Source organism: Rhinatrema bivittatum, chromosome 10 (genome assembly GCF_901001135.1).
Source record: "Rhinatrema bivittatum chromosome 10, aRhiBiv1.1, whole genome shotgun sequence".
Lineage (NCBI taxonomy): Eukaryota > Metazoa > Chordata > Amphibia > Gymnophiona > Rhinatrematidae > Rhinatrema > Rhinatrema bivittatum.
The window spans coordinates 116,589,461-116,616,795 of NC_042624.1; the positions used below are offsets into that span (position 1 = coordinate 116,589,461).

Sequence of the window (27,335 nt, forward strand, 5' to 3'; positions counted from 1 at the left end):
AAGCAAAAACAGCCTCCTCTGAAAATACCCAAAATGTTTGGGTATTTTGTATTCCTGGCATTTTGAAAAAAAAAAACAAAAAAACCAACCCACAGGCCTCCGGCTCTCCTGGCTCAGCCTCCCCGGGCCCGTCCAAGCCCTGACACAAAAGGGAATCTGGCCCGGCTGGGGTCCTTCCCCCCCCCCCTAGTGTTGGGACCAGGGAGCCCCCACTTACCCCCTTACTAGATCCTCAGTGAAAGGGAGCAGGGGCAATGTCCACTCGCCCCTGTGCAGGTCCCAGCCCTGGCCCTGAAGTGACCTCACTTCAGTGACATTTTTAAAGCACCAGGACCTGGATGGGAGCAAGGGGGCATCGCTCCCGCTCTTTCTCACCAGGAGCCCAGGAAAAGAGTACGAGGGGCAGGTGCTCCCCAGCCCCTCGTACTCCCCCCGGCCATGCCGGATCGGTTATTTGGGTCCAGGAATGGGGGTTGGAGGGACCGAGAGCCGCTGGCTTCTTTTTTTTTGTTTGTTTTTAATCAGTTCATTTTTCATTTTTGTTTTGAGGGTTTGTTCATGTTTAATGTCGTTTTTCAGTTTGGTAAATGAACTGAACAAAAAAAAAAAAAAGCATTGCATGAACCAAAAATACAACTTCCCCTTCTCCCAGAAACAAAAATAACAAATTGAAATGAACAATTGTGGGCTGCACATCCCTGCTTCCTCTATATAACATTTCAAGATGGGTTTAATTCGTTACAAACCTTTCATTAAGCGTTCTCCCTGGTACCCTCAGAGCCAAGGGCCGATCTCAGCCACACAGAGGTCCATTTCCTGGGATCTGTAAAAGGGGAGCATCCTCAGTACATATGCAGAAACCACCTAAGTAATTAGACAGAAAAATGTGCGCACATAATACCCGACACACAGTAACAGAAGGTAACAGATAGTAACACACAGTAACACACAGTAACACACAGTAACAGGCAGTAACACACAGTAACACACAGTAACAGGCAGAAACAGACAGAAACAGACAGTAACACACAGTAACACACAGTAACAAACAGAAACACACAGTAACACACAGTAACAGGCAGAAACACACAGTAACAGACAGAAACACACAGTAACAGACAGAAACAGACAGTAACACGCAGAAACACACAGTAACAGACAGAAACACACAGAAACAGACAGTAACAAACAGTAACGCACAGTAACGCACAGTAATACACAGTAGCACACAGTAACAGACAGTAACAGGCAGAAACACACAGTAACAGACAGTAACGCACAGTAACAGACAGTAACAGACAGTAACGCACAGTAACAAACAGAAACACACAGAAACACACAGTAACACACAGTAACACACAGTAGCACACAGTAACAGATAGTAACAGACAGTAACAGACAGTAACGCACAGTAACAAACAGAAACACACAGAAACACACAGTAACACACAGTAACACACAGTAACAAACAGAAACACACAGAAACACACAGTAACAGGCAGAAACACACAGTAACAGACAGAAACACACAGAAACAGACAGAAACAGACAGTAACCACAGTAACGCACAGTAACAGACAGTAACGCACAGTAACAAACAGAAACACACAGTAACACACAGTAGCACACAGTAACGCACAGTAACAGGCAGAAACACACAGTAACAGACAGAAACACACAGAAACAGACAGAAACAGACAGTAACCACAGTAACGCACAGTAACAGACAGTAACGCACAGTAACAAACAGAAACACACAGTAACACACAGTAGCACACAGTAACACACAGTAACAGACAGTAACACACAGTAACAGACAGTAACAAATAGTAACACACAGTAACAGACAGAAACACACAGTAACACACAGTAACAGACAGTAACACACAGTAACAGGCAGAAACACACAGTAACAGGCAGAAACACACAGTAACAGACAGTAACAAATAGTAACGCACAGTAACGCACAGTAACACACAGTAACAGACAGTAACGCACAGTAACAAACAGAAACACACAGTAACACACAGTAGCACACAGTAACACACAGTAACACACAGTAACAAACAGAAACACACAGAAACAGACAGTAACACACAGTAGCACACAGTAACAGACAGTAACACACAGTAACAGGCAGAAACACACAGTAACAGACAGTAACAAATAGTAACACACAGTAACAGGCAGAAACACACAGTAACGCACAGTAACGCACAGTAATACACAGTAACACACAGTAACAGACAGTAACGCACAGTAACAAACAGAAACACACAGTAACACACAGTAGCACACAGTAACAGACAGTAACACACAGTAACAAACAGAAACACTCAGAAACAGACAGTAACACACAGAAAAAGGAGCTGAATTAGCACAGGTGTGAAAGCTAGGAACAGTAGTGCCAGTCATCAAGACGTCAACCCTGGCTACTGTGCAGGCACAGGGAACGGTGCTTGGCGAGCTCCTGCCAGGATGCGTTTTGCAAGCATGGAGTGAAGGTGCCCTGGCTGCAACAGAGTGAGGAACACAGGAGGGCTCAAAGCTGGCACGGATTTGGGTTTGGAAGCGAGTGCCCTGCTCAGAGTGGAGCCCTGGTAAATAGGACTCTTTGTTCAGAGGCAGAGAAAGTCCTGGGCGAGGGAGGGGAAAGCTGAACGTGGAAGAGAGTAATTGCCATTCTAGGCAGGAAAAACACAGAAAGAAGGGTTCACCAACAAGTTGTTACTGGTCCAACTTCATTCCTTTGCGTGAACTTTCGAGAGCCATTTCCTTCATCGAATCTTAAAAGGTTGCTCACAAATACAGCTCAGTTGTGGTCCTTTATTTCAACAGAGCCCAGTGGCAACCTTTAGGCATGGCAGACACCGAATCCGAGGAGGAGAAACTGGCTGAGGAAGGATGGGTTCAGTTACAGTCTCGGGGCAGTTTTTAAGCCTTGCACGAGGTTTCCCTATTTTGCACAGGGTTTTCCTGTCACGTTGCACAGGGCCTGAACCTTGCAGCACACATTGCACCTGCTCTGTCGCAGATAAAACTGCACCGTCCTGTGAGGGAGGAGACAGGAAACGCCGGCAAATCCACCTTAAGGGAGAGCCCGGTCCTCCTTAAGGTTCCGTCCCACAGGGAATTCTGGGTGAAGAGAGGCTCCAGAGTCAGGGTCCAGAAGGGTCGAGCAGGCAGGAAGCCGGACAATGCTTATTGTCCGAACTGCGAGGTGTGCAGCTTTCCCCCCCTACTGTAAATAAAATTGCACTTAAGGGAACAGGCAGGGTCTGCCTCCTTTTCCTAAGCCGCTCCCACAGGTACCTGTCAGAGGTACCCACAGGGCTTTGAGAATGAAATCCCCCTGAGTACCCTCTGCCCCCAAACTCGCCCCGCCCCCTCCTGGCCCTTTTTCTGCCATGGCTAGAAGTCATCCCCTCTCCTGGCCATACAATGTCTCATGCTTAATGTTTTCTTGGTGCAAGGGACACACATTCTCATTTTTCACAAGCCCCCAGTCTTCTCGTCTGAAGGCTGGGTAGGGGAACCCCCTCCTACAAAGGTCTGTGTCCCTTTCAGTTTGTAGGTTGGGGAGACCCTTGGGAGGATTTTCAATGTGCAAAGTTTTATCTAAACTGTTTAAAATGTTTGCACATGTAATGTTTTTATGATTTTATTTCTATTTGAACAGTTTATATCCTGCCAATTACAGGGCTCTGTTTAAGGGGGTCACAATAAAATATCAACAGCATTTAACAAATAACATAAAAGCATACAAATGCAATACAAATTAACAAGTTAAAACAACAAATCATACGTCATGATTAAAAGCCTCTCTAAACAAATACGTTTTTAACGACTTCCTGAACGCCTTAGAGCCTCCCTCCTGCCGTAAGGACAAAGGCAGAGAGGAGCAGCAGAAGAAAATGTTGCTGGATGCCCACTGGATGGGGACCATTCATGTTGAAATGAGGGGTGTGGTGTGACTGGTGGAAGATGTGTCCCAGGGATGTATAAATACTGCTTCATTTTGGGGGTGGGGGGTTTTGCCCTTCCTCAGCTGGAGCTGGGAGTGAGAGGGACATCCAGAATATAGGGAGCCTAGAGTAGCCAGGTGGCAGGGGGCCCGGGGATTCCCTCCAGTATGGCAGGGGCTTTTCCCCCCTCACGGGAAGAGGCCCGAGGCGTGGAAGGAAGGATTTCTTCCCTCTGAGGAGATGGTCAAGAGTGCCCGAGGCTCGTGTGAGAAGAGGAAGGGTGAGGAAAGCCCCAGGGAGTCTCAGAGAGTCCAGCACCCCGCCGGAAGGATGGAGATGGGGGGCCAGGAGTGAGTAACGGGATGGGAGATTGAGAGGGAGAGAGGCCCCAGGAGTAAGGGATGGACCCCTAATGTCCTGCCTGTTTAACAAGAGGAGGAATCTGAGCCACCGGATCCCAGCGCCCCTGCCAGATGGGGAAGTGAGGCGTCTGCTGAATGGGGAACCTCGAGCCTCATGCAGGAAAGGGAGATCTGCAATGCTGTGGGAGGTTGCTGGAGGAGATCCTTCGCATGAGGGGACTGGGGCTCCCTGTTTTGTTTGAGAGAAGACCGAGAGGTTGGTGCCAGATTGGGTACGATCCCATGATTTCTGAGGATTCAGCAGTGAAAAGCCGACTCTCCCTTTCCCAGAAAGGGAGCTGAGAGTTTGGATTGGTGCCTCTCTGTTTTCAAGGCTTTATTTTCCCAGAGTCGTGGAGGGGAGAGGAAACGAAGCGAGCTACTCGTGCTGTCTCTATCCTGGTCCCCTTCACCACCTGCGTGACCCTCACTAAATAAATGAGGGCCAGTCTTCCCTTATTCAAAGGTGGCACCTCTCAGAGCTTTAGGTAATCCGGAGTCAGGGCCACAGCTGGCGCTGCCGCGTTTCTGATGCCTGAATCGTCACCTGCCCTGGCAAAGGCAGCTGGACTCTACGTCCGCAGGAGCTCCTAGGAGAGGCTGCACTACAAGAACAGGTTAGTGGGTGGTAACTGCCTCTTCCAGCGTTAACTGCATGAGAAGATTGCACCGCAGCGCACTGCTGGGAAATTGCACGCTAGATTTCTGCATGCACGGCCTGCACCAATTAATGAGCTGCCTCACATGCAGCGATGCAGGATGCAAAGCATCTCATTAATATTCAAAATGGTTAGCATGGCTCGTGATACCCTGCGAGCTGTGAAAGCCCAGGAAAGCTAACTGTACCCGAAGAGGTTAACACGGCTGCCGATGCTCTCGGGCCCTGCCCCAAAGGATGTGAAAAGGGGCAGATAGCCCTGAGATTGTGCCCCCCCCCCCCCCCGCCCATGAAACACTCCACTCGCTTTTAATGCTTCACCCCCAACATGGCCATTGCCAAATCTCGCCCCCATCCTAAACTCCCCCCCCCCCCCCCCACCTGACCCGAGGGCATTCTGCAGGTGTTTAGGGCAGGAGCAGCTTCCCTCTGCCCCTTATTGCACATCTGGCTTACAGCTTCCTCCTACAAGCACTGAACCTTTCTTCCAGAAAAAACAAACAAAACCCTGGTGTTTGTCTAAGGGAACAAAGTTTGCCTGAGGAGAGCTGGGAGCTTCCTAGCAGAGGCAGAGGAGGCCATAACATGCTTCAGCCTCTCCCTTTTACAACACATTCTCGCCCTCAGTAAACACACAGAAACCTGGCGGCAGCTTTATTAGAACAATCGGCGCAAGCCAGCAGCAACACCAATAACAGGACCCCCGGTGATCATCCAGCACGGCCCCAGCAAGATGAACACCCCCAGGCAGCTTCCGGGCGACCGTGGAACAAATGCACCCAATTGCTCCAGCGCTGGGATTTCCACGCCCGAGGGCACCATCAAGTCACCAGACCCTTCGGCGTACCACTGAAACCTAAATCCGGCTCGGGCAACCCCGCGGCGACAACCAATCCCACAACAATAACAACCCAACCATAATAATAGGGGCAGGTGGGAGGGATGCAGCTCACCGCAGGAAACCAACAGGTAAGCGATCCGCTGTTGCCTCCTGCCTCCCCCACCCACACACATTCCTCCCCCACCCACACACATTCCTCCCCTTTTCCCTTGATCCTCAGCACCCGTGACCAATCAGACTCCCAGCCTGCCCTGCTGCTTGCTCTTAAATTACCAAACCCCTCCAGTGCCCATCAATCCTGGCTGACAAGATCTCTCATCCAACACCCGGGGCCCCCCTCCCACCTTGAGCCACCTGAGGTTGAGCCTGACCCCCCCACATTATTTTGGGCAGCCGGGGACTCCGCCCTGCCCGCCCCTCCAAAACGGTGACAGAATTCAAGGAGGCCTGCGAGAAGCAGAGAGGCTCCCTAGGATGGAGGAGGTAAGGGGTCTGCAGGACTGCATCTGGAAGGGGCAGGCTAGATGGGGGCTTGCAGCCTTCATCTGCTATCGTTTTACTGTTTCCCTGGAGTACCACAGAGCTGGAGACTTTCCCCTCCGATGGAAACATTGTTTCCCCCAAGCCGTGCACATGCACGGCTGACCATGGAATAAAACAAAAGGGAAAGTTACTGTGTATCCATTTATTTCACAGACACCACACAAGCAGGGGGAGAGTAACCGGCTGGTGGGAAGGCCCCCGAGAAGTTCAGCTATCTTCACTATTTTGCAAGCAGGGGCTACTTTGTCAAGGAAAGGTTGACGTGAGAGCCAGGACCAGCGCGGGACAAAGTGGATGGTGCCCCTGACCCCCTGGGAGGGAGACCCTCTCCGTTTATGTGACTTGCATAGCTAAAGGAACGTTGGCTCCCCCACACTATCTCTCGTGCCCTAAGCATGTCTCTCTCTCCCCCTCCCCCACGCACATGCTCTCCCCTTCAAACCACCTCCCCCCCCCACTCCCTTCTCTCCGCAGCCCATCTCCCTCCTACCCTCTTCTCCCAGGTTGTCTCGCCCACACTCTCCCCAACACACACTCTCTCCCCCACACACATTGTCCCCAAATGAATTCCTTCCCGCCGCCCCATCCAGCCGGTTTTGACCCCCACACACTTCTCCCTCCAGTAAGATTCCACTACCCTACCTCTCCAGCCCCATCGTCTACAAACCATCTCCAGTTTGTTAAAACTCCCCTCACCTTCGCCGGAGGCTTTTACTGATGGCACCGCCTCCAGAACAAGTGCCCTGCTTTCTTCTGGCCCTACTTCAGTTTATTCCCTTTCTTAATTTTGACAAAGTGATGTACAATAAAAATGCTTTAAAATAGTCAATAATAAAATTAAAACAAAAATAATAGAAAATAAGTCAAAAGTATAGTATATGCGGCTACATTCTAGCCACATAACACCTGGCCCTTTTCCCCCTCTTGTCTGGGAACTCAGTATGCAAGGTTTCTGACTCCCTTTATAGAGTGAGAATCTGTTTGCTTCCTAGGACTGTTTTTCACTACATTTCTCTCACAAATCCTTCTTTGTCAGAATTCTGCAATGTAGGACTTTTTCAGTCACAGTTCTGTAACTTAGGATTTTACTATAGTGATGTTTCACTACAAGTTACCTGCCGTAGTTAAGGGGCCTGTGACATGCAAATCCCCTACCTGAGTATCTGAGTCATCTTTTCAATGGTCATTTAAGCACCTCCAGAGTAAGGGGTCTGGTAACCTTTTCAATCTCACTCTAGTTTTCTGGGCTGGTGGCTCTGGGAAGATATGATACAGACTTTCAAATACCAGAAAGGAATTCATGATGCACAAAAATCAAATCTTTTCCAATGGATAGGAAGCTGTACAACTAGGGGTCCTGATATGAAACTCCAAGGGAGAAGGCTCAGAAATAATGTCAGGAAATATTTCATCATGGAAAGAATGGTGGATACATAGAACTCCTTCTCAGACTTGGTGGTGAAGACAAGAACAGTGATGGCATAGAGAAGGGCATAGAGGATCCCTGTTGGCTAGAGGATGGAACTAGAGAAATGGGGTAACTTTTCTATTGCACCTAAAGTTTACATATTTGCTTGGAGGCAGCCTACATGGAGCAGCAGCTGCTACAACCTTAAAAACTTGCTGGGCAGACTGGATGGACTATTTATTTGTTTGTTTGTTTGCTTCACAATTTTGCTATGCTGCACATTCAACAAGCTGACCAGGGTGGTTTACAACATAAGTTTAATATACAATAAAAACAACACAAACACTTTTTAAAAATAAACAACATTATACCAGAATTAACCTTGACTAATTATTTATGGATATCACTGGGGAACAATTTTTAACATAATTCCTGTTGAGTTCGATTTTTCAGCTGTTTTAGACTTAAATAGGCATGCTGATTTCAAAACTGCAGTTAGTTTTCTTCTATCAGGTCAAGTTTTTTCTCTACAGCCTATCTTAGGCCTGGATTTATCAAAATGCAGTAAATGTCACATGCAAGGTAGAGCATAGCCTACCACCTTGAGGGAGGGAGGGAGAGAGAGAGAGAGAAAGAGAGAGAGAGAGAGAGAGAGAGAGAATGAATATTCTATAAGGACCTCATACTAGATAGGTATTTATACCTCTATAGGAGGCCCACCTAGTTACTCGAGGTGAGGTTTAGGTATTAGTGTAGGGGTTAGGGGCCACTTTGACATTCAGAGTGCGACGTATGAACGGAACAATGCACTCTTGTGAAGATTTGATGACCTTAGGAGTGAGGAAATTCACCCAAAGATGAGATTTGTGCAATGTTCTCTCAACCTAGCTTGATGTTACCCAGGTAGAGAGGTGGAGAGCTTCAAAATGCTTCATTGCAACATGAGCATCAAGGTGCATTTTCTGCATAGCCATCTTGCTGCCTTCCTGAAAAACCTTGGTGCAGTCAGTGATGAGCAAGGTGAACGATTCCACCAAGATTTGAAGGTCATGGAGGCACGGTATCAGGATAGATGGGATGTTCATATGATGGCTGACTATTGTTGGAGCATCAAGCGAGATTGTCCACAGATTGAACACTGCTGGAAAAGCTATGAGCATAAATTTTTACCTTAATATGTATGTTTGGTAGCAGAACTTTACTACTTGTGCACAATTTGACTTACAGTAACAATATATAGCCTTTGTATGAATAAAATAACTCTAAATAAACAGTATAGTCAGGTAATTTTTTCTTTTATTTCCTTTGTATGTACATTTTGTATGATTTTTGGGACAAAGGGAGGGTATCCTGTACCTTAAAAAGTTGACGTGATAGAGAAAAACTGGGGTCATTTTTTGATTCAGATGTCAAAAGTTAGTAAAAAAAAAAATGTCAGATCTAACTCAACAAAAATTGTCATTCACTATGTTACTATGATCAATGTTGTTGAGAGCCTAGCTTATATCCAACAAGATGACAAGCACATTTCTTCTTTTGTCAAGGCTTAACTTAATTACATCTAAGAGGACTCCCTGATCATAGGCTACTTTTAGTCCCTTTTTCTAAGAAGAAACTTGATCATCCAATGGGAGATTCAAAACAAGCAGCTGGAAAAATAATATTTTCAGCCAATTCAGAAAGGGTAAGGTGTTGGGTCCTTCTAACTGGAACCTTAACTTTAGAAGGTAATGAACAAGAGGTGTTATATATATATATATATATATATATATATATATATAGAAAGGATAACCACAAGATGACCTGTCTAAGAAAATGGAAGTGGTTCCATGCTATGATAAAATAAAGAGACATTTTCTAAGGGAAAAACTAAATCCAGGATGATTGGAGCTAGGAGCCCACTGAGTTACGGTTACACCTGACATGGAAGAGGAGGATCTAGATTCAATAGGCTTAGACAAATCAACCGCATGAATATTAAAATCTCCCAATACAAGTACATATGTGCTTTTAACAGAATCCCAGGCAGATCAAGAAGCAGGAGGAGGATGATAAACTGACAAACGGTTAAATATGATGTTTTTGTTTAACTGCAGAAAAAACATTCAGATGAGGATTCAGAGGATGAAGAAAGCTCTTTAATGTTCAGGGAGCTTTTACAAATAACCACTACTCCACCCCCCTTTTCTATTTGATCTAGATAAGTGAAAATAAATATAATTTGGAGGACATGCTTGCTGTTAACATGGAATATCAGCTGGTTTTAACCAGGACTCAGTAAGAAAATGAATATGTGAAGGTCCAAAGTTTTAATTACATCGAGATTAAGGGAAAATCTATTCACAATAGACCGAGCATTCACCAAGGCACAGTTTAGAGGTGAGGAAAGAGAAAAAGATGGTCTAGAGACAGCAGAATTTGCAAAACATGGATGCGAGTAACCATATCTTCCTTTGCCAAGACAAACAGGAAGACTGCTGGTTTTACTCATAATTCTGTCTACCTGTACTGGCCCCCAAATTTACCAGATATATTTTACAGACAGCTAATTACTAGAGCTTACGAGACTCATCAGCAGCTAAAAAATAAGAGGTATCAAGACAAAGAAGGGCCCACACGCAAGGTGCAAATGAAAGAGAGCACAAAGGAGTTGGTCCTTGGCCAGGCTCCTAGGTACATGCAACAGGGGCCACGTGCCACTCCGACATGTGGCACCTTCAGTGTCACCACGAGTCTTTTACCTAGGGAATCCCTAATGTCATCGGGTGGGTGGGGCTTAAGTCCAGAGGGGGCAAGCACGGTAAAGAGCGCAAGAAATTCACCGGGAACACCAACCTCCTTCCGGAGGGCTCTCCACCACTGGCCTCCCATCTCCATCAGCTCTGGGTTTTCTGCAGCATTCTCCACCCCAGCGAATCTGAGCCATGCACTACCCGGACTCCGGCGCTGTTCTCACTGTCTCGTGAAAATAGCGTGGGAGCTTGGGCACTGTTTGGCTCAAACTCACCAAGAGCTGCGCAGTGCCAGAAGAAAACAGAGAGCTGTTCTGGAGAAGCACTGGTTGCAAGCATCCAAAGATGGCGGGGAAGAGTGTGAAGTCGGGGAAAAGAGTCCGGAAGCCCCCACTGAGAGTCAACGGGAGCTGCCCCTGGCTCCCGGACACCAGCTTAGTTAATTTTCTTCAGGTACAGGTGGAAGCCGTTCTTGGACCGTAGGACAACCTGAGGTATTATGATGGGGGGCCGGGCCTCGTCGGGGGAGAGCTGGAAGCGCCGCAGGGTCAGAGCGACGGCCACTTTCATCTCGTTCATGGCGAAGTTCTGCCCGATGCAGTTCCTGAAACGCGAGACGAGAAAGGGTTAAAAGCAAACACAGCAATCCCTTCAGCCAATTCCTCCCAAATGCTCTTTCATCAGAAATAAAAGCATAGTAAAGTAGTAAAGACAGCAGATAAGGACCAAATGGTCCATCCAGTCTGTCCAGCAAGCTGCTCATAGTAGTAACTGCCGCTCCGTGCAGGTTACCCCCATGCCTTTTGGACAGATTACCCTCCAAACTCCCTTTTTTTTCATTTCCAACTAGTATTTAACACAGTATCTATCCCTTGCCTTACCGATTTCGTCCTTACCACCTCTTCTGGGAGGGTATTCCAGGCATCCACTAACCTTTCTGTGAAAAAAATATTTCCTGACATTGGTTCTGAGTCGTCCTCCCTGGAGTTTCATTTCGTGAACCCCGATTCTACTGTTTCCTTTCCAACAGAAAAGGTTTGAAGTTTGTGCATCATTAATACCTTTCAGATATCTGAAGGTCTGTATCCTATCTCCCTTTGAAAATTAGGGCCGTAAATATTTCATCCTGTGACTTACCAAACGTGCACCTGGTCTTAGGGACCACAGGGAGCATTTAAAATGGATTGGATGTGCAGCTGGGAAATCCAAAGTTTGCTGAAACATTGCACTTCCAGCCGCTGGAGTACTGGGGCAGGAATAGGTGCTGGGATGGTAAACTGGCACATAAGCACCCCCCCCCCCTCGCCCTCAGCCCCTCATCCCCCCACCCACTGAATGAAAGCTCGGGACGTAGAGCACCGCAGAACAGATCCAGCAGGGGAAGGGATGGCGGGGGCTCTACTTCCACAGAGGATAACACGAGGGGGGAGTTTTCTCCAGCAGGGGAGGGGCAGGGGGTGCACCGTACCTTGCGCCGGCAGCAAAAGGCACAAAAGCGTGGGAGTGACGACCGGATGAGTTCGTCGACGAAAACCTCAGTGGGTCAAACACCTGCAACGAAAAAAACCCAAACCTGCTATGAAACTCTTGGGGAAACATTTCTCCATCCAGTAATTATACTGGCAGGGCTGCTCTCAGCTCCAGAGGGTCTGTTTCAGTTAGAATTTGCTCGGGCGTCAATAAATAATGCTGTATTTATAAACACCATGTGGAAATCCCATGGTAGAAAATGTTGCCACTACATTTGCTGCTGCGATTATTTCCGCTTTTACTCACTATTGGATTCATCCTAATCAATCATGAGTTGGGAAGTGGGATGAAAAGGTTATTCTTATTTATAAAAATGCCTTAGCATGTTCTGACTCCCTTTTTATTTTGATAAAGGTTGTAAGGGCTTTATGCACAATGGATCATCCTCCTGGTCAAGATGGCGTTGACCTTGTACTTGTCTCTCTACACATGAAAGTTGAGAGTCTTAAATTTGGATGACTTTAACGTGCATGCCAAGGTGGTCTTGGGTGGTTTGGGGCAGTATGTTTAATGGTCTTGTCTTTGCTTGCTTGTCACAAATGATCAATTTCCCATCCACTCTGGATCTGGTATTTGTCCCAGACGTCCGGGTGTTAAGTGACTGTCTCCAGAAGCTCTCTGCTGAATCTTATGATTCAGTCTAAACTAATAACGGATATCCTTAGATTCCCTCCCTTCCAGATAGTGTTACGTAACTAGCGATTTAGGGCTCATATATTGATCTTTCTAAATTCAGATTCCATTGGTCACAGTCACAAAATAATCCATATTCTGTGAACACCACTACTTTTATTGATGCCCATCTCAGACTCAAGTTTATTGCTCCACTTAAAACCATGAAATCCAAGAAATCTCTGTCATGCATCACATGATACTTGCATGATATTTTACTACCAAACAGAAACGTTTGTCTTGTCTCTATTGGCTTAAACATTGAAAGCCCGGGATTAATGAGCAATACGAGATTGCATTGAGATATTATTGCTGACTAGCTTTTGATGCTGCTATAAAGTCCTCTTTTACTTTAAGACTTCCAAATTCACTGAACCATCCCCTATGAGTTATTCAGGGTTACAAGTGAGTTGCTGAATAAATCTGTGCTAGTTAAGGCAGCTTGTGAATTTGATGGAGAGAGCCTTGCACAGTTTTTTGTAATTGATAAAACAGCCCTTCTACATTCCTCCTTTTCAGATTTGATGGAGGTAATTTCAGATTCTGTACCTGCTGTCATCTCTCTGCCACTTTGCTGTAAATTTTATATGGATTACTACCTCCAAGGTTATGGACATGCTGTCATCATTTAGATCTTTACCTTGTCTTCGGATTCCCTTTCCATTTTAGATTCTGCGTGGTCTGGAGCACATGTTTTGCTGATTTTCTGGCAATTATTCCAAACTCTTCTCTTTCAGAGGGGGAAGTTCTTGAATCTTTAAACCAGGCATAAAATGTCATGGGAGCCTTCTGATCCGCCCAGTTACTGACTCGTCTCGAGCCTCCCTTTTCTAGGAAGCCTTATTGAGAGGTGAGCTCTAATTCAACTACTGGATGATAATAATATTCCCAATCCCCATCAATGCATATTCTGCCAGAGACAATAGTTATATGACGTTACTGGTCTCATTCTATGCTTTTCAAAATCAGGCCGATACAGTAAAGTGCGCTCAGCTGAGTGCATTGCTCAACACGCGGTTGGATGCGCATTTTGGATGCATGTCCACAACCTCTTATATCTTAAGGGGTTTAGCGCATCCAAAACATGCGTCCAACCTCCCCGAAACTAATAACACTCATCACATGTAAATGCACGTTGATGAGGCTATTAGATATTTGCCACAAATACACACAAAAAAAATTTGCGCCCGATCTGCACATTTATATGTTCAGAAATTAAGGCCAGCCCAGAGCAGGCGTTAATTTCTGAGTGGTCCTAAAAAGTGTACAGAAAAGCAGAAAATACTGCTCTTCTGTACATCCTCTGACATAATATCATGGCGTTATTAAATCAGAGGAACCAAAAGGTTAAAAATATTTTTTAAAAAGAAGTGCAGGTGGTCAGGTTAGGAAAAAAGACGCACAATTAACGAGCCATTAGGAAAATGGACGCTTGTTAATTGAGCGTCCTTTTTCCTAACCCTCTGACAGACATCTTTCCTGGGCTGTCAAGGAGACGCTAGGGGTGCGCAATTGTCCCTAGTGCCTCCTTTTAGCACGTTCCCTCATTTAAATATTGCATCGCGTGCTCAGGAGAAGTGACTGGGCGCGCATGAGGGAAGCGGGCGCTGATTTCCCCGCACGACTTTATTGTATCGGTCTGTATGTGCGTTAGATAAACAAGGCTCAGCTAGTTATACTCGTTCTACTGGATATTTTGGCTGCTTTCAATCCCACGAGTCTTAATATACTATTTGAGACTTCATTACATCGGTGTAGGGGATGTTGATTTTTTTCAGGCCAAACCCAAGTTGAGATTGGATATTCTGGCTCTTCTTGGAGACAATCGTTTCTGGTGTTCCTCAAGGATCTGCCTTGTCAGCTAAACTTTTTAACATTTATCTCTGCCCTTTGGAGGAGCTCATTACCTCACATAGGGTCCTTTATAAAATCTACACCAATGATATTCACTTTTTTTTTTTTTTTTTTTTTATCGGTTGACACTTGCTGGCCTACTACTATGGCCTTCCCGACTATCTATGTGCAAGCCATTAGGAAATGGATGTGCCAAAATAACCTAGGCCTCCTTCTGCAGAAAACTGAAGTCCTCTGGGTGAGCCCTGACCCCATCCCAGTTGCTTCATGCCAACAGCAGATTGATAAGCAAGCGATTACTTTCTTATCTGAAGTACAAGACCTTGGGATTACATTGACAGCAAAGCAAAGTTACAGTCAATATTTTGCAAGCTCAGAGCTGTAAGGCACCTTAAGTACATCCTAAATTCCGATGAGTTTTGTTCTGTTGTGCAGACGGAATATCAAGATTCAGTCGAGTGTTGTAGTTCTATTCATTTAGGGCTCCCGAAATGCCAATTTACAGGCTTTCCGGCTGCTCGCCGGGTAAGTGGCTACCGTGTGAGAGATTAAATTAGGCTTAGGCCTAGAGGGCTGCGCTGGCTTCCTGGCTGCCTTGCCTGTCAAAACGTGAGCTCCTCACGCCGGTTAATAAAGCCTCCAGAGGCGGTGGCCCTAACTATTTGAGCGACTTGCGATTAGATTATGCGCCTTCTTGGCTCTCCGTTCTGCAGGGAATCTCCTGTTGGATTGTCCTCAGTTTAAGAAGAGGCTCTCGCAAGCCTCCCATAATCCCTCATTTTCAATTGCCGGCTGCACTCTGTGGAACGTCAGATCTCTGAACGTTTGGTTAAAGTGGTTTTTCTCCATGCAGGCGTTTGAGTCTATCGCTTCCAATCATTTTTGCCATCCGGGCTGTCACATGTCTCAAGTTTGCTTTTTCATAAGGTGGGCTTTGTAGTATGAGGATTTTCGAGTTTGTGGATGATTTGTATTTGTTTGGCTATTGCTTTCATTTTGTCAGCTGGGCATTTCAATGGATTAATGCTTTAGTTTGTAATCCACCTGGAACGATTTGTTTTGAATTTGGCGGACTAGAAGAATTTTAAATAAATAAAATAGATTGGAACAACATCCTCCCCTTCCCATCCCCCCCTCCACATTGGTAAACCTTACTGAACCAATGAAAAGCTATCCAAAAGCAACATCAGAATAAAAGCGGTACCTCCGGATCTTCCCATATATCGGGGTTTCTGTGAATACAGTAAATACTCAGCACAATCGCAGATCCTGTGAGAAATGGAGGGATAGAAGAACACATTAACAGGGACCCCTGTGACTTGCACTGCAAATAAGCTGCCTTATCTTATTTAATCGCTTGCTTTCCGACTCCCCACTCCTCTTCACCGGGCTAAATGATGTCCAGAGGGTGGAGGGGTGTCCCCCTCCGATGTCACAGCCTCACCAGAGTTTACGTCCAATGATTCTGCTGCCATGGTCCCTACATTTTCAAAGGGAAACCCTGTAGAGAGTTTCTCTTTGAAAATACCCTTGCAGGCCCAAACTGTTTGAAAATCCCTCGCGTATGTTCATCACTATGTTGGTTTTACAAAGCTGTGTATTAAATATCTGGGGTGTTGAAGGGGCCCAGTAAATGCCCCATGGCCACTGCACACAATAGATCAAATGAGCAGACACTCTGTTGGATGTAATTATTTTCTTAATGAACTTAAATTCCTCATATGGACATCTTGCTGGAAGGTAAGGGTAAAAGTCTAATGACCCTTGGGCATAAGGAACTCGGAGCTGATATGGAAAGGCTTGGTCCGAGTAAATTTTGCAGTTACCCGGACAAAAAAAATGAGATTTGAAAATGTTTTCTCCATGGACCGGCTAAAGCTTGTCTGGGTATCTCCTTATCTGCACAAAACTGACCAGATGAAAGGAGGCGGAGCTAAGGGTGTTCCAGAGGCGGGACTAAACCTTAGCCAGTGAGCCTTATCTGCACAAAACTGACCAGATGAAAAGAGGCGGAGCTAAGGATGTTCCAGAGGCGGGACTAAACCTTAGCCAGTGAGCCTTATCTGCACAAAACTGACCAGATGAAAAGAGGCGGAGCTAAGGGTGTTCCAGAGGCGGGACTAAACCTTAGCCAGTGAGCCTTATCTGCACAAAACTGACCAGATGAAAAGAGGCGGAGCTAAGGGTGTTCCAGAGGCGGGACTAAACCTTAGCCAGTGAGCCCGGATATCCAGCAATACCTGGCTGAAGTGTGGTAGGACAAGGACCTGTCCTGAAGTTATCCGGGTAACTTTTAACTGGGTACATTCACTGGCAGACTCGCCGGGCAGTTATCCCAGTAACTTTACACTAATAACTTTTCTGCTCACAGGCTTCTTCAACGTCCATCTCTCAGCAGTTTCCAAATAAGTCCACTACAAAGAAGGCTAGAAATACTTAATAAAATTGGCCATAATCCCTATCAACACAAAAACTAGGGTCACAGTCCCGGCTGTATTGGTATTTTGAAATAACTACTTTTCTACCGTCAAAAACGTTCATCATATCTAAGATTTATATTGCATTTTCCATCTGATATCGTTATGTGTCGGCTTCATCCAGGAGGCGGCCAACATTATCTTGACCCGATAAAGGCGACTTTGTCCATATTCCCGCACCATCACCTCATGCTAGTTAAATATTAACTAAGAATCAGTGAAGCTGAGTAGGTGAAAAGGTACAGTAACCAGCAGTCAGGCTGTGAATCAAGACAACTGCCGAGGGTTGCCAACTCCCCCCACCAGCCGGGAAAAAAAAAAAAAAGCCACATTGCTTTGGAAGATTTTATCGTGAAACCTGGAAAGCGATTCACAAATTTTATCAATAAAAAAAAAATATACCATCCTCTGCCCCTCTGAAGTCAATAACTCCACCTCTGGAAGCCAGGAGGGGTGGAGCAGGGCCGGCTGAGGCCCTGGACCGTACACCTTAAGAACAAGCTGTCGCTGTGATTGGGCTTAGGATCGCCCTGTGCCGTAAAAAGGAAAGGTCCATGATGAGGTGCTGAGAGGCAGGGGGAATTGCATAATATACAGAGGACGCTGAACTTTGTGCTCATAAAAAAAAAAAAAAAAATCAGCTTTGTTTTTTTGGCCTGGCTGAATAACTTGGAAAGCACAGCACGACATCGGCTGCCCGTGGCTTTTGTACACCAAATGTAATCGCTCATGTGTGCGGGAGAGGGGGGGGTCACAAAACCATCCCTTGACAGTAGGCCTCAGAGCCTCAGCAGACCCCGAGGGTGCGGACAAAGTAGAGTGGAAGTAGAGGGTTCAGGGGTCTTAGTGGGGTCTCTCTCTCTCAAGGAGGGAGGCACTGGTGGAGGTGGTTTCACCAATGCCTGTCCTCATTTCTGTCCTAGGAGAGTGGCTGGGGGCCTAAGGTCGAGCTACTCCAGGACTCAGGGGGGTCCTTCCGATGGGATCCACGAGGGATTCCCAAGTCTTCCTGAAGATTCAGTAGGGAGGAATTTCTCAGAGGTTGGGAGGGAACGGATTCCGAGGTCTGTGATGAAGAAGCCGAGAGGAGACCTAACGTTAAAGAAAGAAGGAATTTCATTCCAGGCTTCTCATCGGTCCAAGACAGGATTGCTGCAAGAGTCAGAGGGAGGATCCCACAGAGCCGCTGAGCGGAGAAAACGTCAGAGAAAGGCGCCTCTGCCTCTGCCCCGCCCCCATGCCCTGGATCCTGGGGACCTGCATCCAGAAGTGCCTTAGGGAAGGATTCCTTGCCAAGATTACCTTCTGCCGGGGTGTGCAGAATTGCTATCGATCGAGACTGCAATTTTTTTAATGTTGTTTCTCCGCATTAACTGTGCTTTAAACTCTATCTGATTTTTAACGACGTCACCACTAAAGAGGTTTCTATCTATGAGCAAACCGTACAGCGGTGCTGCGCGTGTTTCTTTTAATGGGACTGTGGTGGAGGGATCTCCAGAACACCCTTAGGAGCCAGGAAAGATTATTCCTTTCCCCTTTGTGTAGGAAGCACCCGAGAGCCTGGGTGCGTTAATGGCCCATGACCTCCCACGTGAGTAGCTGGGGGCAGTATCAGGGGCAGCATCATTAGAAAGAAGGCAGTCATACGAGTTTTCCCAGGCTTACAGTATATTCCTAAATATTTAGAGAAACGGAGATCCAGATCTGTGTTCCATAGGGGAGGATTCTCAGTAAAAGAGGAAAAGCTGACCTGCCGGGAGGGAGCGTCCGTCAAAGAAGGTGATCGGCTTGGTGAGCTGCCGGGACACTCCAGGGACCGGCGGGTACAGGCGCAGACACTCCTTGATGCACATCGTGGTGTAATTCATCCGGCCAAGGTCATCCCTGAAAATAAGCACAAGAAGCGCTAGGAGCTCCCTTGCACAGATCTGCGCTTGCTTATTTGAGTGATAGCACCAGAGGGGCAGGAGGGATTGGGGTTCGCTCATGCTCCCCGGGGGACCTTCAATGTAGGTTAAGGAGGGTTCCAGGCGTGTGGGTATGGGGGTGCAATGGGGAGCCCCAACTTTTGGACAATTCTCACAAATCTCAGGACGGCGGGAAGGGGATGGAAGACCATGTACTTTGCAGTGGGGCTTGTGGGGGTGGGGAGGGTGTTTGGGAGTGCGGAGGAGGCTGCTTACACGGGGCTTACTGTCCGCCCCTTTAACCTTTTCGGTGGCAGGACCCCTGTTGTGGAACTCACTTCCCAACACTTTAAGGCAAATCACCAATCATAAAGAATTCAAGAAGGCAGTAAAAACGTATTTATTCAAGATAGCTTTTGGAGACCTTGATGGTTTGAACACTTAATCCCAATAAGCTATATACTATCTACTTTTACTTAACAACCCAGCTATTTACCGTTTATGGTTCTGGTTACTATGTGATATAGTTTCTAGGATATTTTCCTTTATCTTTTCTGGCTTTTACTTGTTTTTGTAAAAATAGTATAGTTACTCTTAAAGGATTAGGGTTTACAAATATATATTGTATTTTTTTTTCCTTCTATTACTCTACTTTGTTTGTTATTTTTGTTTTATTTTTATTTTATTTTTATTTTATTTTCTTTTTAGTCCTCACTGTTTTTAGTTAAAACACTTTTATTTTAGTTATCTATTTTTTGATTTCTTTTATAATATAACTTTGTAAACCGTTTTGGTCAAACTTTGTTTGTGAAAGACGGTATAGAAATATTTTTTAATTAATTAATTAATTAATTAATTAATTAATTTCAGAAGTTCCCGGAGCCACCACCCATTTAGCATGACACACAATGAAATGAAAAAAAAAAGAAATAGGTAATAAAACAGGAAATGTAACAATCTTTTTTCCCCATGCACATCCCTAGGTACAGTAACTGTGCATTCAAGTGGAGGAGTCACCTCGTGATCAGAGCATCACGCTCTGAACCAGGGTTCAAATCCTGCTTCCACTGCTTGCGACCTTGGGCAAATCACTTCTCCCTCCGTCACCTCAGGTACGAATTTAGAGCCTGATTTACCAAGGCTTTTCTCCCATTCTGTGTCTACGAGAAAAACTCAGTAAATCAGGCTTTAGTTTGTGACACCGTCCCTGAATGTAACGAGCTGCCAGCGAAAAGCGCTGAGCTGAAACTAAAGTTAAAAAAGAAAAACAAAACAGGATTTCAATGCATGATACTGTCCGACGTTTCTCAAGTCAGGAGCCCTGAGACAAGTTTCATGAAGGCTCTTCCCATGGGGAGGGCGTTGGAGCTCCAAGGCCCTGTTGGTGAAGAAATGGCTCTCTCAACTCCGCATGCATGTCCAGACTGCACTGCAGGATATTCCCAAAAAACTACTTCACGCCAGAATTAGCTCAACAGCAGAGATCTTGCAGCAGGTACATTCAGACATGGTGCATCCACGTGTTAGTACTGCATGCATGATCTTTCAACAAAACCCCTTGTACAGTGTGCAGAGGAGGAGCCTACAGAAAGAATGCCGGCTCGTATGGCCAATTTCCTAATGAAATAGCTTGACAGCGTCCTCCAATCGCAGCCCAGGAGGGTAGGTCTTATTTAAATTGTCGATAGCAATTGTTAGGTAACTGGCTCTCTTCCCTCCTGGTCATCAATGATCCAGCTCAAACAAGATACCAAGATGTAATCATAAAAACAGAAGATGAGAGCAGATAAAGAGCACACAGCCCATCCAGTCTGCCCAGCCACATCTCCTTCTTATCCTTAAAGTCCCTTCCTAACCCTCAGAGATCTCCTGGGCTTGTCCCATGCTTTCTTGAATTCACATACTGTCCTTGTCTCCACCACAGAAGCTCTTCCATGCATCTACCACCCTTTCTGTACAGAAATATTTCCTTAGATTACTCCAAATTCTACCCCTTTCACCCTCATCCCATGACTCCACATTCCAGAGCCTCCTTTCCATGGAAAGAGGTTCACCTCCAGTGCCTCTGTCTCTTGAAAGTGTTTAAATGCTTTATCATATCTCCTCCTCCTCCTCCTGTTTAGATCTTTAGGTCTGTCCCCATGATGATGATGACCATGGACCGTTTCAGAAGCCACTCTTTGGACTGGCTGTATTCAGTTTCTATCCTTTGGAAGGTGCGGTCTCCAGAACTGTGCACAGGACTCCAAATGAGATCTCACCAGGGACTTACACAGAGGTGATATCACCTCCTTTTTCCTTCTTGCTGTTCCTTTCCCTATGCTACCAAGCATCCTTCTGGCTTTTGCTGTTGCCTTCTCCACCTCTTTCGCCATCTTAAGATCATCGGATGCGATCACCCCCAGATCGAGTACTTGCTATACTGTATGCGTAGAAAAATGTCACCCCCTATTCTATACCCCTGCCTTGGCTTTTTGCAGTCTAAATGCACAGACCTTCATTTTTAGCATTAAATCTTGGCTGTCAAATTCTAAATCATTCCCCAAGCTTTGCTAGATCCCACATCATGTTTTCCACACCTTTTAAGGCAGGGCTTCCCAAACCTGTCCTGGGGACCCCACAGCCAGTCGAATTTTCAGGATAAACACAATGAATATGCAGGAGATACATCTGCATACCATGGAGACTCGGTATATGCAAATGTATCTCATTGTGGATATCCTGAAAACCCGACTGGCTGTGAGGTCCCCAGGACAGGTTTGGGAAGCCCTGCTCTAAGGTATCTACCCAGTTGCAGATTTTGTTATCATCCACGTAAAGGCAAACCTTTCCAAATGGCCCTTCCATATAATATTGCTAACGAAAACGTTGAACAGAACCATGAAATTCAATGCTCTGCAGACTGCTCTGAGGGTTTGTAATCTGATAGGAAATGTACCTGGAGTATCATATTCTGGCAGGTAAGTTTCCACAGCTGTGAGAAAATCCAGAGGTGGCTATCCCAGATCTCTTCCAAAGAAAGCTGTCTCACACCCAGCAGGCAACTCTTCAAAGCCCCACTTTTCATTTCTCTGACCAGAGAGCTCCTCAGTCCTCCCTCATCTACAGGAGAGCCCCCTTCCCTCCTGAGATTCTTCCTCCTCCTTCCCCCCAAAATGGCACCTCCCATTAATGCATGTACATTTAGGGCTGGATCTCATAGTGTGTTCTCTTAAGTAACCATAGAGATTTTTCAAGTATGTTTAAGCTGCCAGATGATTTCCCTTCCTTGAAGTTAGATATTCTGAGCCAAAGATAAGTTTATTGTTAAGAGCAGCTGTTATGGTCAGGCAGGCTGGATCCTGATATTCCCCAACAGGAGTGGTACAGGATTTCAGGACAAGGTCTTCCACATGGCCAGCTTCCTCCCCCTTGGGTTGAACCCACAGGTTCTGGGATCTGGCAGGACTTTCTGACATGGTCAAGCAGGACAGGAACTGAAGACAAGGCTGGAACAGAAGGCAGAGCTGGAACAGGGCAGGTAGGTCTTCCATGAGCAGGAGTGACCTCCAGTCACTCCTGCCTCATAATTCGGGGGGGGGGGGGTTCAAAATGGTTGCCGTTCATCCTAAGGCCATCTAGCTCTTCCCCTCTTCTCCAGCACAGATGGTCAGCAACAAATGGAATAAACTGATATTGAACAAATTAAACTGCATATCAAATAAAACCAAGAAAATGAATACCTGGACCCCAACGTTTCAGCTAGCTGTACCTGTTACCACTCTAAAGGAGATTCCTTCTTATTTGTACCACATTGAACTTTATTTCATTTTCTGAGCCAGGCACATAAGGGGAGGTTCCTAGTCAGCCTCCCAGGACACTGCCATCAAGAATAGTGTTAAGGGTTTTACGTAGACTATTGCGCACTGATATTTTTCTGGTATCTCTTTGTATACTGCTAGTCTCAATAAGTAGTGTTTATTATTTGCATTTACTGTCCTTATGACTATTTTGCTTATGTTCTGATGGCTTGAGTAAAGAATAAACTTGTATTCCTGGTGCAGTGTACTCCCTGCCTTGGGCCCTTGTGGTTTTAGGGCTGGGGGATATTATGGGGACTAGAAAATATGGGTATAAAGATTCATCTATCCATGGTTCTAGCTAGCAACCCGCAATGTCCATCTTGTTTTCCCCTTTGACTGGGCAGAATGGGGTTTCTTCAGTTACAGCTTCACCCCTCCATTGGCGCAAGTTCTATGTTCCTACCTATGCCCTACTCCTCCAACGCCAACTCCCGACTCAGGGCCTTCCACCTTGCTGCACCATACACTTCGAACAGACTTCCTGAGCTGATGCGTCATTCTCCCTCTCTGGCCTTATTCAAATCCACTGTGATGGGGGCTTAGCAACCCACACTAAACATTTCCCTTTTTTACACCTTTTTGGAGACGTTTGCATCTTGGGCATCCTCTCCCCTATTTTGACCTTCCCCTTTTTGGGATGGAAGAAGCTGTCCTGTGAGACACCATCTTGTGTGAGGAGTTTGGAGGTCTTCTGGCTCACCAACTGGAGAAGATTGAAGAATCTGAGAGTTCCTCGGACCAGTACCCTGTTCAGGAGGGTCGCAGGTTGAAACCACTATGATATCCAGCCCTTCCAGCGGGGCAGAGACTACTGGAAAAGAGTTTTTGTATCCAATGATTTTTTACCAATTTTCAACAATGACACCCACACCCCCTAGCTGAAGGGACCGGAGTCTCAGCCACTTTGCCCTGCCACCTGTTACAGTGGGGACAAAGACTGCTGGTTTGGAAGGAGTTGTTCTGTCTTGTGAAGCAAGGAGAGTTTGTTCTATTTTTTCTATGATTGTGGAAGAGGAGAATTCTCCTACTCTCTATGGCGAAGGAGTACTGGATAGGGGTGTACAGTGGGGGGGTTTTGTGTTTTTGTTTCATGTCATTCTTTGTTTGGATTTAATTTTCAGAATGGTTCATTGGTGGTTTTTTTTTTTTTTTAATTTCCCTAATGATGTGGTTAGTGGGCACTAATACGAAACTAAAAAAAAATGAAATTTCAGCATTTTTTCTTTTGTTTCGTGGTTCCAACAAAATGAAACAAAATAGACAATGTTGTTGACATTGACCCTTTCATTTTAAAAGAATGCACATCCTTAGAACTGGACACTGATTCAGACCAAAGGAATACATCTGGATAAAGTGTACCATGGACAGAGAGACTGTCGCTTTGGGGTGATTTTCCTTCTGCTTTTGTTTATGATTTTTCCAATATTGGCATGGACAATGTTTTTCAAGATCAAGTAAACTCTTTTTGTTGATTTTTGTTGAATACCGCCTCCTGGATCTCTGCTGGATTACTTGGTGTCTTCTCAGGTTATTGAACTCTCCAGCTGTGAGTACAAGTTTGGCAGAGTCTAAGAAGTGGGTGAGATTGAGTGATGCTGTTGAGTATCCCCACTCCCACACTGAGAGCCTTGGAGGTTCTACCCTTTCCCTACCGGTGGAACCCCAGCAACCCAGGATCTACTGGAGTTAAAGAGCAAACAGAAGCCCTGGTCATCGATAGCATCCTGGGAATTGGGTGGCATTTGAATTCAGTCCAGAAAATGAACTAGGGGTTACAGGCCCCTGAACAGGGGCCTAAATGTGCGACTGTGGTGGAGTTTGCTATGGAAAAGGTCTGACGTGTTAGTGATTTTTTTGTGTGAAAAATTCTGACAAAATGGTGTTTTTCCCACCAGAAGAGAGAATGCCAGAAATGCATGGTGGTGCACATGATCTAGACAGTCAACCCTGAATCATCACTCACCAACCACGGAGATGCAACTGATTTCCCCATGCAGTAGAGAAGGACTTTTTAGCATGAGGAGATGATGAAGATATACTGCATGCGAGCCCCAGCCAGCCATGATGTGAGAGCAAGGAACACTGGACAGCAGACACTGAGAGTCCTTTATCATTTACTACTCAGCCTTTACTTCATTGGAGCGGATGGCCAACTTGTTCATATCCCGGGTGCGAGATAGCCCCCAGCCATTGGGCCTGGAGGAGGGCTGGACCACATTGGATGGAGATGCAGTGAATGGCCTATACAGTGGAGCCACCGCTAGTGCTGGTCCGTCATCAGGTGAAAGCTTGTGCCTGATTTATCCAAGAGGACAACTGAGGCTGGCCTTAATTGTGTGGCAGCAGTGTAATGTGCTGAGTTCTGTACCTTCCAGAGGCCACAACCGATTTATTGCTGAGCGGCAATGTTTTTCAAGGCTGATACTAGTATTGGACTGACTTGGACCAAACCAGTTGTAGTGAGTGCAGTTGCCCATGTGGTGGTAGGGACAGACCCTATACTCACCTCCCCAGTGAGGTCTGAGGGGAGTACAGCAAGCGGTGGGGCAAGGAGTAAAACACCTAGAGAGAGACTTGATGCACTAACTGAGGACCCTACTGAAAATGAGCAGGGAAATGATCTGCCTTTTGAACTAATGTTACAACACATGAGCTCCCCCAAGATGATAGTTGAAGAAGTTCTTGAGGGATCTGCCTGTATTGAGAAGGCTATGGCCAATAGTACTTCGCTGCTGGAACATGTGGATGCCATGGTGCGAGAGGCTTTGGCCAATGAAGACAGAATAATGTCATATGGGTGAGCCTCATGGTGCAAACCTGCAGTGAGGCCTGGTCAACTATTTTGAGGATATGGCTGTAACATCTGGTACAGAATCAGAGTTATTCATCAGACAAGGAGTCCACCAGCTTACGATCCTCATGGAGGGGTTGCAGGACTTTAGTGAGTATAACTATGATTCCCGTTAAAAGAATATGGCAGTTTCAGTGGCAGTGTATGGAGGCGGTTTGCAACTATGACCCCCTCATAGCAATCTGTTGGCCATAAGTCTGGAAACTATGCTAGAGTTTTGTCAACAGTGAATAGATTGCTTGTCCTTGTATTCAAGTTCTGGGGTATCAACCAGAGCCTATTCCAGTGCTGCTATGTCCCCTGCCTCTTTCTGTAGCAGGCAGGGCAAAGAACTAACATTGTTGTCAAATGAGGTGGCTGCTCGTATGTCGGAATCCTGAAGTCTGGTAAATGCAGACATTCTTGATCATCCCATATCCTGGGAAGTCCATGACCAGTCGTAAGTGCTCCCCAGCACCCTTGCCATGGAACAAAAGATTAAGCGAGCATCACAAGCTAAGCAACTCGTGTGGAGAAAGACGCAGGCCCTCTTGTACATCATGAACTACATCAAGCAGCATCACGAGGAGTAGATTTGAGAGTACACGGATAAATATGTGATCCAAGACAAAACCGATTATGACTTCATTCGCAGCCACCCAGACTATGTAGTGAGAAGGACAGCACCAAGCGTGAAAGAGCTGAAAGTCGGAAGGAACATTTATAAGCAATTGTGCAGTAATAACGGTGGGATGGGTATTGTGATCAATTCCAGATAGGAGTCTTTGTAAAGAAACCTCACCCGGAGGCCTGAGGGAAATGATGATGAAGAAGGTTTGTAAGTGACACAGAATTAAGTAGCCATTTCTTATTAAGAAAGTGGTGGGAACTCTGCTTATTACTACTAATTCTGTTTACCATATTTTGCAAATGCTGAAAAGAAAATGTGTGTTGAGCTGTTTTCTATATTTGCCTTGTGGCGGGAGGGTGTGTTTTCTCTCTTCTTGTAGAATATCTGCCTTATCCAGCTACAAGCACGTGGTACAAGCCATAGAAGATAGAATGGATGGATGCTACCATGTAATTATTACTTGCATCGTGTGGGTGGGAATGTTTTGGATACGATAGCTGAAACAATTATTATGGAGTTGATTTTGTTGTTATATACAATAATGTTTTGCATGTGATGTGATTATTGCATGCAGTCTAATTACAGATGGTGCCTGAAATGTTTCATTACTTGGCTTTTGTGGGGGAAAGAAAGAAATATTATAAATATGTTTGAAGGAAATGTATTGGTGATAGGTTGTTAATGAATGTGGTGGTTAAGGTATAAAAATATAAATTTCCATAAAAATAGAAAAACTATGAAAACACATTATAAATATTTAAGGTATTCAGTATATTTCTTTTTTACTTTTCTGGTCCTCCTGTAAGTTTTCTGGCCCTCTAGGCCTCCCACCAATTTACCTTTTCAGATCTTGCTCTAAGGTTGCAGGTGAGCCACTTTTTCCCTCTCCTCTAAGGGATAATTAGATCCCTGGTTCCTAACCAAAGGGAGCCACGTCCGCCATTAAATGCGAAGAAGATTTTATGCTGTAACCTTCTGACGGGGATTGCACAAGTGTTTGATGAGGTTTATAAGGACGTTCTTCCTGGCACTTCTCCCCCCCAG

General features: G+C 45.7%; 1 protein-coding gene across 2 annotated transcripts in view; it reads right to left on the reverse strand.

Annotated features, from left to right (window-relative positions):
• Nucleotides 1-9,575: 9,575 nt before the first annotated feature.
• Nucleotides 9,576-27,335, reverse strand: part of LOC115100084 (cytochrome P450 4B1-like) — a 43,189-nt gene continuing 25,429 nt past the window's right edge. For both annotated transcript variants that reach the window (XM_029618280.1, XM_029618278.1), the window contains 4 exons: nucleotides 18,832-18,965; nucleotides 15,809-15,873; nucleotides 12,017-12,099; nucleotides 9,576-11,152 (listed from right to left, as the gene is read on the reverse strand). In XM_029618280.1, the coding sequence (XP_029474140.1) occupies nucleotides 10,984-11,152; nucleotides 12,017-12,099; nucleotides 15,809-15,873; nucleotides 18,832-18,965 (451 nt within the window). In that variant the 3' untranslated portion in view covers nucleotides 9,576-10,983. The remainder of the gene's footprint in view (nucleotides 11,153-12,016; nucleotides 12,100-15,808; nucleotides 15,874-18,831; nucleotides 18,966-27,335) is intronic.